Below are 14,879 nucleotides of genomic sequence, written 5' to 3'. Positions count from 1 at the left end.
CAGATGATCAGAAAATGATAGCTCTAAATTAAACATCAGACAGCAGGCACGGTGGTATTTTCTATCATTTCACTATTTCACCTGTGGGGAACAGGCTTTCTCCAATATTAACAAAGACTTAATTAATACACTGGATTAATAGCACATTGTCACAGAGTGAAGGAGATATGATTGCAGTCGTGCGTGTGGGTGTGTATGTGAGAGAGAGAAGGTGGTTATACTGTATTAGGATGCCTGTGGGGATATTAAGCTCCAGTGTTTATTATGGCTGCAGCAGTAATGACTGCTCACACTGCTGGAGATGAGGAATTTCCCACATGGCTAAATAACTTCATTTTCTCCCCTCCCATTTCCCCCCTCTCTCTTTCTCAATCCTCCTTACATCTTCTATATTCTCTTCACATCTTCTCCTTTTGTTCAAAACTCTCTCTCTCTCTCTCTCTCTCTCTCTCTCTCTCTCTCTCTCTCTCTCTCTCTCTCTCTCTCTCTCAGGTATCTGGATGGTAACCACTTCACTCAGGTTCCTGTGGAGCTCTCCAATTACAAACACTTAACACTGATGTAAGTCTCACCCATATGACCTCAGCTCACACGCGTTCATCACAAAGCCAGAGTTTTGCTCAGTCAAACACACTTTAAATGAGGATCGTGACTTGGCCTGTATTCCCTGCACTCTGCTTTTTAAAGACTAAAACTAACTGACTGCTGTTGTATCAGAGCTCTGTGTTGTATCACTTTTGATGGTCCGTGTGGGCGTGAGAACCCAAGCACAGTAGAATACAAAGGCGTATGTACTGTACTTCACAGAGTTTGTGTGTGCGTTTATTGAAGCATGTGCTGACAGTGCTGCCTGTGTGTGTTTTATGTATCTGTTATTGTTTCCTTTTCAGTGATTTGAGTAACAACCAGATCAGCACGTTGTCCAACCACAGCCTCAGTAACATGTCTGAGCTGCTTACCCTGTGAGTCTGGCCCTACATCAGTCCCTTTGCAGTGTGTGTGTGTGTGTGTGTGTGTGTGTGTGTGTGTGTGTGTGTGTGTGTGTGTGTGTGTAGCTCGCTTGACTAAGGGAAAGCAGGAATCAAATAAGGAGCTCCTGTTGCCGCACATATCACACATATTTTGTTGAGTTGACATAGTCACACATGAGTACTGTCTCATGTGAGACACTATACAGTAGGGGACTCATGGGAGCCTATAAATGAGCTTTTTTCAGTGCACTGTTAGCAAAAAAATAAAGGAAATCACAAAGCAACTGAGTTTGCAGTCATAAGCAGTTGGAAATATCATCATCACACAGCCAGAAGTACAAGAAAATGCTGACCTTACACAAACTACTACAAACAGCAACAATTAATAATGAATAAAGTAGCTTTTTTCCAAAATGAACCACTAAATTATTGGAAGACAGACATGTTTGGGTCAGTGAGGAAAACAGTAGGGAGGAAATTACCAGGGGCCCCACAGTACAATTATCACAATACTTCACGGTACAATAATAAGTCACATTACAATATTACTGTAATTTTAAATGTTTTTCAATTACAATAGCATACATTGCAATATATCACAATTCATTACCTTTCTTTGAACTGCAAATTATGTCCCTAAAGGAAAACTTTGTCAACATCTAGGTTCAATCTAAATACACTTCTTGCCCAATTTACAATTTTACAATTTGCAATTTAGCCCTTACCACTCCAGTTTGTGCATTCAAGTCCTCGGATACGGTGTTGCGATTCTGCCTGGGGTAGAGTGGTAGGGTGAAGTGATAAGACTACATGACCCTTCAAACAGAGGTTTTTCAGAGGCAAACTCTTAACTGAGTGTTTATCAACAAGATGGCTGCACAAGCAAAAAAAAAACAACAAAACAAAACACAAAAACATTCTTTTTTGTTAATAAATATTTTAAAAATGATGCTAACCATCATATTTTCTTAGTTTAATGTCGTTTCAATGTATTATAGTTCACAAGTATGCTGTGTCTTGGTGGCTAATTGGCTAGCTAGATAATGTTACAAAGTTAACGTTTTTGCTGATAAGGTCATGACAGTCCTGCATTTTGACATATTACGATGTGTCATTCCACCCTCTTTGATGGCTTATGACACCCAAAATTTAATTAAAGTCCAGTAGTAAAGTTAATGCACTTGTTCCCGCTCCACACAGGTTGCTAACATTAGCCCATAGTGCACCGTGTTCTATTTCATTTGATGACTTGTTTGATGGATTTATGGCTTGAAACTAAAAGGGGATTTATGGTCGTGCGTTGACCCTACGCACATCGCCTACGCACGTCGCCTATGCCGTTGTGGGCATTTTTACTTCTGCGGTGGTGTGTCTGTGTCACTCTGCAGTAACTCCTTCAAAACACTAGTCAGCGGCGGAGGTTTCTGTGAAGTGCTGTAAAGTTTAGATGATTCAAAACACACCCAAAACACACATTAAACATGTCTTAATAGAGACAATTTGAAAAACAAGTCCACAAATTGGCTTCACTACAACTCGCAGCATTCACAGACAAAGCACTTGTCTTTTGCTGGACACATTTTCCCCACAAATACAACATGCTAACGTTATTAGCACAAGCCTATGGCATTTTACATTGTATAAATTAACCTAGCAACGAGTGGTCCTTTCTTCTTCTCTTATAAAATAAGGGACAACGGCAACATTTAACAAAGGTAACGGCACACAGTTTGGCTCCATTACAACTCACAAGGTTCACCAACAAAACAATAGTCCTGTACTAAACAGGTTTAGTACAGGTTTTTAGTTTTTTAAACAAATACAACATGCTAACGTTATTAGCACAAGTTGTGAACTTTTCTGTCTCCATCAGATAAATGGCAAATGTCATTGTGATGATTGCACCATTACTGTCATAGTCACGTCTGTTTGTGTAAACGCCATTGACGACTACTGATGACGTATCAGGTTCTTGAAGGGTTGTGCCAATTGATGGGGAGGATTTCTGCTTAACTAATAAATCGTTAAGTTTCTAAAAACTTTCAGTCTGTTCAACTCATTTTTAATCATTTTTATTGTAGCAAAATGTATCTGCTGAAAAAAGTAATTAATTTTATTATTTGAGTAGGCTACCAAAAGTTTAATTTATATTTGCAATCATTTATTTAACAAAAAAAAAAATTGATATATGGCATTCGTGAATTGATACAATGTTGCCACGTAAAATATCACTAAACTATTCTGTATCAATTCTTTCCCCACCCCTAAAAAACAGTACATCCTCTATACATCAGTACATTTTTTTCCAGTTACAGACTTAAATGTGTCTTAAATGTAGAGCTTATTAGTGTGCTACATGTTACTGTAAATAAAATAACACTAGAAAAGGAAAAAAATGCACATAAACAGGGGAATCAATTTCCCAGGGGGTAAGATTTTTGCTTGTGTGTGTGTGTGTGTGTGTGTGTGTGTGTGTTTCCGACTGGATGGATGTGTTTATGCTGACAGGTGTTTTAAATTGTGTGTGTGCGCGTGTGTTTGCTCTACTGCTTTGCTTCGTGGTATGTACTGCTATGCTGCATTTGAAGATATCTGGAAAAAAAAAAAGACTGCATTTGTCTCCATGCCAACATGTTCATTCTGTGTGTAAAGAATCCTGAGCTACAACCGCCTGCGGTGCATACCAGTGAGGGCGTTCGATGGACTCAAGTCTCTCCGTTTGTTGTGAGTATCGGTCACAACACATGCCAGGTGGAGGATAACTCAGAAACGTTTTAAGTCAGCCTGCTGCTAAAGAAGCCATCTAGACTTTTAACATCCAGACTCTTTTCTACACTTCTGTGCCCTTTTTCCTCTCTCTTCTTCCTTCTGTTGCCCTTCCTTAGGTCTCTCCATGGTAACGACATATCACTGATACCAGAGGGAGCCTTCAAAGACCTGTCATCGCTCTCCCACCTGTGAGTAATATAAACACACACACATATCACAGTTCATGTCTTTCTCCAGCATTGAAGTGTCTACCTTTTACCTTATAGAATTGCAAAGTAAGGAAAACACATTATCATGACAAAAGAGCCTTATCTCGTCGTCCGAAAAGGAAAATGTCTGCTCAGTGAGGCTTCTCTGTGAATGTATCAGGCTGCCAAAGTAACTGAGCAGCAGACCCATCTACAGCTATCTCCTTTCTCCTGCTCTCCTCTTTTCTCTAGTACTTTTCTATAGTATTCTGTAATATTTGCTATTGAAGGTGGTATACATTATACATATATAACAAAAATTCAAATGCAACACTTTTATTTTGCTCCCATTGTTTGCAGGTTTAGATTTTTTTCATGCACTCAATAGATAGTTTTCTCTCAAATTTTGGTCACAAATGTGTTAAAATCCATGTTAGTTAGTTAGTTAGTTAGTTAGTCAGTTAGTTAGTTAGTTAGTTAGTTAGTTAACAGCATCATTACTACACAAGTGTGTCTTGGGTTGGTCACAATAAAAGGCTAAGGAATGTCCACCAGAGCTGTTGCCCATAGACTGAATGTTCATTTCACCACCATAAGATGTCTCCAGTGTCGTTTCCCTGAATTTGGCAGTACATCCAACCGCCCTCACACATAGCCACACTAGCTCTGGACCTTCACATCCAGCGTGTTCACCTGCAAGATTGTCTGAGACCAGCCACCAAAACACCTAATGCAACAACTGGTTTGTGCAACTGAGGAAATGACCTCACCATGGTCTTGATCTTGAGGTTGGTTGGATGTACTGCCAAATTCACAGAAACGACATTGAAGATGTCTTATGGTGGTGAGATGAACATTTACTAACGGGTAAAAGCTCTGCTGGACATTCCTGCAGTCAGCATGCCAATGGCACACTCCCTCAAAACCTGTTACATATGTGTCATTGTGTTGTGTGATCAAACTGGACATTTTAGAGTGTCCTTTTATTATGACCATCCCAAGGCACACCTGTGTAGTAATGATGCTGTTTAAGCAGCATCTTGATATGCCGCACCTGTAAGGTGGATGGATTATATTGGAAAAGAAGAAGTGCTCACTAACACAGATATAAACAAATCTGTTGCGTGCATACAAAAAAGTCTTAGATCTTGAACTTAAATGGGAGCAAAAACAAAAGTGTTGCATTTAAATGCTTGAGTTTATATAGTTTTGTATTTTTAATTTTTGTGTTTTTATTTTTATTTTGTTTTTAATTATTGTTTTTTAATTCAGTTTAGTTTCAGTAAGTTTTCAGAGTGGGTTTGCTCATCTCAGTTTAATTTTTAGTGTTTAAATATGTTTAGTTTAGTTTTTGTTAGCTTAAGAATTTTTTTTATTTTTTTATGATATAGAGAGTATTTGTAAGGGGCAAGATTTAGGAAGTACAGAATAGTTAATGCAATACAAACACATCACTGTGAGGCCAACTGACTCACAGTCATGTAGACATCCCGGCCCCAATAAACATGTACCAATGCCTACTCGTTGTTGTGTTGACAGATTTGACCATCTTGACAAAGGCTAAAACTTAAGACATTTTCTGTATATTTTTGTTTTATTTCAGTTAGTTTTGTAAGTTCACAATATTGCTTCAGATAGTTTTGTTTCCTTTCAGTTGATTAAAATGTTTTCACACACCTTGTTTTAGATTTTAGTTTAGTTTAAGTAAACTATTTTGACCTTGGTGGGATTCTAGAGGCCCTTTTCTCATCTGAGCAATGCTCAATATTATTATTATTATTAGTATTATTACTATTATTACTATTATTATCATTATTATTATTATTGTTATTATTAGTATTATTATTTATTTTAAGGAAATCTGCTAATCTACTTTACTGTAAAACTGTATGAACGACTCCGGTGCACAAATTCAAAGCACTAACTGAGAACAGAAAAATTGACTTCACACATGAAAGAGCTTTTACTTTGCTCTCTCTTAAGTTCACTGATGTTCAGTAAGCACTCTGTAGAGAGAGCACAGAGGTTCTATTGGCTGCACACAAGCGAAGGATGATGCTAACAACTTTTTAGTTAGCTGCTGGTGGGAATGCCCCCGGGGCGCTCATGAGGATCAGAACCATGGAGAGCGCCTGTGACAGTCTGCTGCAGTTTCTAGTTGCCCCACTGCAGACCACTAGTCTAATATTATCTCTTTCTCTACAACAGAACTACAAGCCTGGGAGTGGCTCTAACTTCCTCCTTGAGCACTATAACAGTTCAGTCAGATCTGTTGTTTTTAGGAAGGAAGGAAATGATCCAAGCAGCAATGATGATTCTGCAGAAGTATCAACTATCAGCAGAGTTGGGTATTAAAGGTAGTGCAGTACAGCTGCATGCATATGATTGGTTACTAGTCAGATAATAGCCAAGTAGCTGATGAATGAGTCAGTCATTGTGGTGCATTAATAAAGCAGATGATGCTAATAAGCTTATGCAAGCACAGCTTTAGTGCTCTGCCTGGACTAATGAAATGCTCCATTAGTTACCTTTAAGAATTACCTTACACGTGGTTTATTGAGCTGTAGAACATCAGGAAAAACTTTATGGAAAGTGTTTTAAGTTTGAGAAATACTACCCCCAACACAGCTACCAGCGTGAGATAGATGCTCCCGATTATCTCCACTACAGTCTCAGTTATTTATGGCAGAAATATACCTCGCTTAATTTGACAGCGATGCACAGCTCGGTCTGTTAGTATTTAGACAGTGACACATTTCCTTCTGTTTTGGCTCTGTATGCCAACATGTCGGCTCTGAAATGAAGTGCTGCATTTTCCTCGTGTTATTATGACTGAACATCGGTCTCACTCTGCTCTCTCTTCCTGGCTCGCAGGGCCCTGGGTGCCAACCCTCTGTACTGTGACTGCCACATGCAGTGGCTGTCAGACTGGGTGAAGAGTGGCTACAAGGAGCCTGGCATCGCCCGCTGCACCGGGCCTGGTGACATGACTGACAAACTGCTGCTTACCACGCCTTCCAAGAAGTTCACCTGCACAGGTAAACACATATATAAACACACCTATATGTTGAGTGTATTAATGCACTTTATTAGGTTTCCAGATATAAAAGCATGCACACATACTTTGCAGACAAGCATACCATTATTATGCAGTGCATTTAAATACACACACACTTGATGAGGACTCCTAGAGGAGACCACAAGTTGCCATTTACAAAGTGTCCAATGTATCTAAATAACATAAACCTTGAATGGACAATTTAAAAAAAGCTCTGTTTTAACATTTGTGATTTGGGATTTTTAGTTTTTACGGGGTTATTTCAGCTGATGTCAGTGATGATTTTCGTTGGACGCCAACAAAATGTTAATATTTAACTTTAGATAATAACTCTAAAATCCACAAATTTGCTTGTGAGCATGATTGTGGCTGTAACTCATCAAACTGCAAAATGCTACTGACTTATTTTATCACATTAACTATGAACACATGACTGAAACCTATTTTTAACCTAATCTAACTGACGCACTGTAGAAGTCCCGGGGCCTTGTGGTTTCCTGGTGCCAGGTAAAGTAGCCAATCATATCCCAGTATTTCCTCCTCAGTCCTTCCTTCCCCAGCTCCTCAAGACAGTCCCGGCCCACCTTTCCTCGTGCTTTGAGCCCTCACCGAACTGAACAACCACTCTGCTTCCCATTCAGCCCTCATGTTGTGACCCAACTGTTAGAACTTGATGTTCTGTCATGAAATTTGGGAATATGCGTGTTCTCTGTACATGTCATGGCCCTGCAAACAATGTCTTCCTTGTTGCTTCTGTTCATCTTTTGAATTATCTTGTGTTCAAGTTTCTAAGTGCTTAACTTATACGGCAGTATAGGTGGTGTTGTTTTTTTCCCCTTATTTTCCCCATACAAATGACCTATTTTCTCATAAAATATTATCTTAAATGTCAAACTACATAGCAACCAGTGGGAATAAATACATCTTTGTAGCACAAAATTGTGACTTGAGGTGATGCAAGGTTTATGCAGGTCCCTGATCATGTACAGCTGTCTGAGTGTATGTCAACATATGTATTCTGACTCATCTTACTGCCTTGTATGTGGAACATTATTTAAAGCCAATCATCTCTCTGGTGTGTATGTTTTGTGTGTGTGTTTGTCTCACACAGGTCCAGTAGATATGAGTATCCAGGCTAAATGTGAACCCTGTCTGTCCAACCCCTGCAAGAACGATGGCACCTGCTCTAATGACCCGGTGCACTACTACCGCTGCACCTGTCCCTACGGATTTAAGGTACTGTGGAAAACCATAAGGGTCATATTCACATGCTTAAGAGCAGTGGTGGCATGAGTTTTCCACCTGAAAAGTATATGAATATTGAAAAAAAAATAAGAACAATATCTGCATTATGACAGCACAACGGTCAACAATTCACCCTTTGTCAAGACCCGCCCATGGCCCCGCCCTCCTTGGTTACTGTTGCTGAGTTCGACAAAACTAGTAACGCAGGGGTTCATTATAGGAAACAATGGAAAATACCGGGAGATTTAAATTTCTCGTATTTCACATTAAAAACGTGGCTACAGTTGAGTGAACGGGCATTACATGACATCTCCGAAAACTGGTGAAAATCGTTGTTTTGTCCCGATGTCTGACGGTAGCCATGGCCACTAACGTGAGCCCACGCGGTTGCCAGCTCTCGCGCCCATCTTGGCTCCACAGACTTATCCCTCGAGTCTGTCAGTGACCATTTCTGGAGCCAGGGATCACAAATATCATCCAAATGTCTGCAACAGGGCCTTCAGTATGCAGTGGAGTCTTATATACACGATGTGACATTCACAGCCACATCTATAAATGCAAAGTGCTACAGATCCAGGAGGAAGAGAGAGAAACGTCATTTACTCTTTGGGATGGAATAAAAACTACTCCGGGAATACGTTCTGGATATCTCGAGTCACTGTTGCAGACACCCCAAGCACACCTTTTAAGCATGTTAAAATAATATAAATCACTGATTTCACTGTGACACCATTAACAATGAGCGTGGGAGAACACAGCCTGGGGTGGAGTTTGACGGACCCCAGTACGTTAGCAACTGTTGCTATGGGGAGGAGCACTCTGGTTGGTGGGTCAGCAGACCAATCAGAAGGCCAACAAAGGGTCAATTCTTGATATTAAATTTTCCATCCCACATCCAATTATTTTTCAGCGTGTGATGTCAACCAATCAGTGGCTATCAAGAAAATCCGAACATATTAGAGACATACTGCTCAGGCAGGGAAAAGTACGCCCTTCATCACACTAAAACAGAGACTGTGGGCAGTGCTTGTTCAATAGTCCTTGCATATTAGGTAATGTAGGATTTATGTGAGAGTACCAACTTAAATGTAAACACACACAACAAGAACAAAAATTATTTTCATTAGAATATGGAATTCACATTTGGAATGCCATGAGGGGCGTCGCCCCAGCACCCGTAATGGACCACATGCCACTGCTCAACAGTCTCTCCTAATCACAAGGGAATAAGAAAATCCTATCATTTAGCAAATAGTTGCAAATTCTATATTGATAAGAAGCTATATTGTTCACTGGATGCACTAAATGTTTGTTTGTGTTTGCATGTAGGGACAGAACTGTGAGGAGCCCATTCATGCCTGTATTAGTAACCCGTGCCAGAATGGCGGCACCTGCCACCTGAAGGAAGGAGAGGGAAGCAACTTTTGGTGAGAGACTATTTAAAAGACTTTTTTCAGCCTGGTTAGTTTAGGCTATTATGTCTGTATGGCTTATGTTAAAGAGGCTTTCCACCTATTTTACACTTTGATATCAGATTACTTGTCTCGAGGAGTACTACTCAGCTCTATGAAAACTGTATAATGTCTTCTGTAGCTCTGAGGGGAGATTTCTAAAGTCTGAAAAAATGTTAAGGTTTAATAGACATGAGCATGTGCCAGACAAAGAGGGTCTGCTTAAAGATGCTATATTATTGGAGTTGTAGGATCAACCCTGTTTTGTAGCTTGACCCATGTTACCCATACTTGACCAAGAGTACAGATATTTTGGTGCTCTGTTGCATCACTTTGACCTTTCTTTCTTAAATCTGTCCCTTGTGAGTCCCCCAACTTAATGGAAGTGTAATGCAAAATTGCCAGAGTGGCCTGTTAACATTTGAATTGCCAGGACAGCAGCTCTCTGAATGGATTTCTGCCACAATGTCTTCTTTTAATGCCACAGTGAGGGAGCTGTAAAGTCAGACGTTTTAACATTTAACACTCAGTGGCTTTGAACAAATATCAGGTAATGATTAAACCAGGTACTGAGACCACCTCTGTGGAAGTGATGACAAAAGTGAAAGAGGCCAAATGTCTGTTTTCTTTATTGCTTTGGTAAACTGTGTGTACACAAGTACTGTGTGCTAAGGGGGATAAAGTAGAGTCAGGAATCAGCTTGCATTTGTTCCTCTTCTAAATAACCAATGAGTTAATGTGGTTAATGTGGTTAAAGCTGTGAACTGTTTGTCAGGAAGGAGAGAGGGCAGCAGACCTTCAATTTAGCCAGCACAACCCCCCCAGTGCTGGGTGTCACAACAGGCTGGTGGCCAGTGCCAGTGCCAAGCTTGTGCACTGGCTGCACAGGTTGCTATGGTTGTTGACAGGGGTCCATTTCCTTAGGGACGGGTACCGTTAAAATGTGAACGATACCCGTCCCTACTACTCTTACCAATGCTGCTTATTGATCCAGTACTTAAACGCTAATCTTACACGTTCTTTTGGGGAGGGCTTTACAGCATACAACAACCCTTTGTCCTTGGACCTCACAGCAGATAAGGGAAAACTCTGCAAAGAAAACCTTTAACAGGGAGAAAAATGCTTGAAGCCTCAGCAACCTGAATGAATTACTATTGTAGACTTTAACCTAACTCAGGTGGATGGGGTAACAGGAGATGAACTACGAGTTACACGGTAGAAAACGGTGCATTTCTCCACCTGTATGTGACAAACTTTCGCTCTATGTTTCGAAAGATTGCACGTGTCTCTGCCCTTACCTGCACAAGAGTTGTTGAAAGTGTAGCAACAAGCAGTTTCAGCATCAACTCTTGTGAAGTATAACCAAACCTCTCAGCCATTGTCACTGAGAGCAGGGCCTCTGTGTGTGTGTGTGTGTGTGTGTGTGTGTNTGTGTGTGTGTGTGTGTGTGTGTGTGTGTGATACAGAGTGTAAAGCTGGCCCCTCCCCTCGCACATCGGGCATCCCTACATCTCCGGAACCGCTGCCCACTCACATCCTGGCAAGGTGGTCTGTAGCAGCGGGGTGTGAGATGGAGGACACACTGTGATTCGAGGCTCTAATGTTAGCTAACCTTTGCTAAGTTCACATACTCTTGGACATGGAGCTGCAGGTGTGGGCCTTTAGCTCTGGTTAGCAGAAGGCTAAACTATAAGCAACATTTTCTCTCCATCTCTGAAACCCTTTGAAATTGACATGAACCTTAATCTGCTTATTGTTAGACTCTCTTTTAGACTCTTTCTGTAAGTCCGTCTTCCTTTTTGGGGTTGCTTTGCAATGTAGGCAGTTGCTGCCAAGCTAGAATAGCAACTTACTCTCCACCATTGAATCAGGCTTTCACCATAGGGACATGAACATGCATTTGCATTTGTAGAGCAGCCAACAGGTTCACCCTTTCTCTGAAATGAGTTGTGATTGGCCAAAGTCTCCCGTCATGGGCTAGATTTTCTGAAACCTGAAAACAAGACAACACAAGACAAGGGTGCAGGAGTCTAGTGTTCTGCCAGACCACTTGACTTAAAATATGCTAAAAGGTTTTAAGAGATTTTTTGCCCAGTGACGCCATAATTAAACTGCCTACTCCAGTTTTAAACAGGAAACTTTTTATGATCACTCATGTGTTTGCAGCATCCTCAGATCTTACCAATGAAGTGGGCAAGTAAATTGTTATCAGAATAATGACCATAGCTGCAGAAAATCAGATCCAGGGCATACAAATTATATATTTCTTTGTGTTCACCCTAAAAATAAACATACAGAAACATCTACTGAGCTTCTTTAAAAACCACAGAGGAGTGGCAAACACCAGATAACAGTTAACAGATACTGAATATCAATAAACCAGTGAACCAGTGATTATTGAGAACATGCTAATATTGACACCACATGTGATCTGTGGACCCTCAGCAGATAATTCCATCAATGATACAGCTGCACCACTAATGACAAGTGGGGATGAGTGTACAGGAGGTAAAGTGCTCAGGGGACCAGTTGTGTCCTCGGTCTGTCTCAGAGCCGGACAGCCCTGCTGTGAGAATCACCTTCTCTTCATTAGGCTGCTAAGTATTAACAGGAGGGGAGCTAACGCCTGTCTGCATGCTCCAAGCAGATTTTAACCACCCACACAGACAATTAGACCAGCGCAAGATCACACCTCCTCCCGTCTCTCTCTTTCCTTGCCCTCTTCTGTCTTCTCTGTGACTTTTTCATATCAGTCTTCCTCTCTGTGTCTGTATTTCCATCTTTGCACACTTTGGTTTCCTTCTCCAGCGTCGGGGGTGGAATATTTATCGTCAAGAGCTGTCATTGACTATATAATGAGATATTAATCCACCCGAGTGTGTGCCGCATAAGAGCTCTTTATTAGACCCATAATATACTACTGTGTGTGTATGTGTGTGTGTGTGTGTGTGTGTACACGCAGTAATAAACCTGAGTAGTAGTTACAGAGTTGAGGCACGCTCACGTTAACAGAATAATGACTCTCTACTGGGGATATGTAGATGGAGCTGACACTGCTGTTATGAGCTGCACACATGGATTGTGCTGTGTGTGTGTGTGTGTGTGTGTGTGTGTGTGTGTGTGTGTGTGTGTGTGTGTGTGCGTCCGTGTGCGCGTCCGTGTGCGTGTCCGTGTGTGTCTTTGTCATCTAGAGGCCCCAAAGAGTTCTGTTTCCAATGTTCTGCATGCGGCCCTACATGTGTTTATCCTTTGATACCTGCTTACGGATGCGTGTGCGTCTGTGTGTGATCTCAGGTGTGTGTGTCCAGAGGGCTTTGAAGGGGATGGATGTGAGATCAACATCGATGACTGTGAAGACAACGACTGTGAGAACAACTCCACCTGTGTCGATGGAATCAACAACTACACATGCATGTGCTCACCAGAATACACAGGTACCATTCCACATTCTGTATTTGCAATTTAATCTTTTTTAACATCAACATTGCAGAGCAACACATTACTCTCCAGAGGCCTCATTATAGAAAATTAGTAGGTCTGAAATTCTATCTTATCTCAGTTTAGGATGACATTTAGGATTTTTCGTAACCTGGGAACCAGACAACTCTGCAAACCCCTTCCATTCAGCAAATTTCCAGCTCGCCCAACCCGGGCTCGACCAATCACAACCATTTATGTAATACGGGCTTGGTTTAATACAGTGATTGACATAGAAGCATCACCAGTTCAAATATGAAAAGACACACATCACTCATTTTACTACTCTGATTGGTTGTAAGTCTATCTAATTGTGTCCAGAGGCATTTTGTTCTGCAGTAATTAATAACACCCTCTGGAAATCCAAATGAACTGAGAGGTTATAGTCTGGATAGACTATGAAACGGTTCTGAAGGGAGCTGTCTTAACTTAGGCATTTCCCAATTTAGAAGTCCACAGTTAACATGGCAGATACCCTGTCCTAAATTAAAAATAACTGCCACAAATGGCAGCAGCCCTGCTGTTAGAACCGTAACGCAATGACAGTAAAGGTGGGGAACAATGTGAACACCAAAATCTAAAACGACTGAAAGGGCACTCAATCATGATGTAATGACGCTTTACATTTAATAAGAGCATTAAATTGGCTAAAAATACAGAGAAGCTATGGCAGTACATTGTGATGACATTCAACTCGAGGCATGTTTAACACAAAGCTTTAACATTTATGTTTAAAATTCATTGATTCTGCTCCTCCAGACTGAAGACTGAGGTCTTTGATCCATGTCTTCTGCTATTTCTCAGTGACTCTTTTTTTAACTTCTCCCCTTTACATCCTACTATTTACAGGATTTAAAGTAGTCTTTGTTTTTTTAACAATTTGATCTCTGCTGTAAGCAGCACAAATCATAGGCATTTGTGCAGTGTTGGTAGTGTCTGCCTCCAGCTGCCTGCTTCATCTGGACAGTGCACCTATGTATGACGTCATATGCAAAGACATTGTTGATTTAAGATGTAGGTTGTGTTGCCAGTTCTCACCTCAATTGTAAGCTTTCTCCCGCTATTATTATTTTTTTTAGCTTGGTGATTAGATTTCTCTTGTCAAAATGCATCTTGGGAGTTGTAGTTAACTTCTACCTGGATGTTTTTATGTACACACAAGCTTGTACCTTTGACTTTTATCAAAGAACCAGACATTTTCTAACACAGTTGTTCATCTTTTGCACTGATGCCGATCCAAGCTGTAGAAGCGCTTTAACTGTGAGTCAACTAATATTGTGTTTGGGGAAAAATAAACTTTTACTTCTCCACTCCCCCGACTTTGCAACTGTATTGTGTCTACTGAAAAGTACTGAACATGCACAGACAAGGACGGCCTTTTCACAGTAATAAACTGCAGACAAATCATATTTTGTTCTAACAGTGGTCTGTTGCTGCTTGTTTGTCTGCTTTTGCACTGTGCTAATCATCTCTGACTGCTAACCTTTGTGGCGGTGTTCTCTCTGTCTTTCTGTGTCTCGCTGTATTGTGTCTTTTTTCATGTCTCGCTCTGCTTTCTATCATCTGTCGTCTATTTTTTTTTGTGTCTGTCTTTATTTGTGGTTGCAGCTGCTACCAATGAGGTGGAGAGAGGTTAGTCTGTTCTTCTCTCTGTCCTTCTTGTCCCTCTCTCCTTCCTTTCTTCCTTCCATCCTTTCCTTCCTTCCCTCATCTCCTGTGC

At 40.8% G+C, this 14,879-nt stretch overlaps 1 protein-coding gene across 4 annotated transcripts in view; it reads left to right on the top strand.

Moving 5' to 3' along the window:
* slit2 (slit homolog 2 (Drosophila)) overlaps positions 1-14,879 on the top strand; it is a 126,501-nt gene that overhangs the window by 101,065 nt on the left and 10,557 nt on the right. For all 4 annotated transcript variants that reach the window (XM_050044420.1, XM_050044421.1, XM_050044423.1 and 1 more), the window contains 8 exons: positions 493-561; positions 891-962; positions 3,624-3,695; positions 3,857-3,928; positions 6,803-6,966; positions 8,098-8,222; positions 9,561-9,658; positions 12,977-13,116. In XM_050044420.1, coding sequence (XP_049900377.1) covers positions 493-561; positions 891-962; positions 3,624-3,695; positions 3,857-3,928; positions 6,803-6,966; positions 8,098-8,222; positions 9,561-9,658; positions 12,977-13,116 — 812 coding nt within the window. The remainder of the gene's footprint in view (positions 1-492; positions 562-890; positions 963-3,623; positions 3,696-3,856; positions 3,929-6,802; positions 6,967-8,097; positions 8,223-9,560; positions 9,659-12,976; positions 13,117-14,879) is intronic.

Source organism: Epinephelus moara, chromosome 5, assembly GCF_006386435.1.
Source record: "Epinephelus moara isolate mb chromosome 5, YSFRI_EMoa_1.0, whole genome shotgun sequence".
NCBI classification, from domain to species: domain Eukaryota; kingdom Metazoa; phylum Chordata; class Actinopteri; order Perciformes; family Serranidae; genus Epinephelus; species Epinephelus moara.
This window is presented reverse-complemented; position numbering and strand designations above follow the sequence as displayed.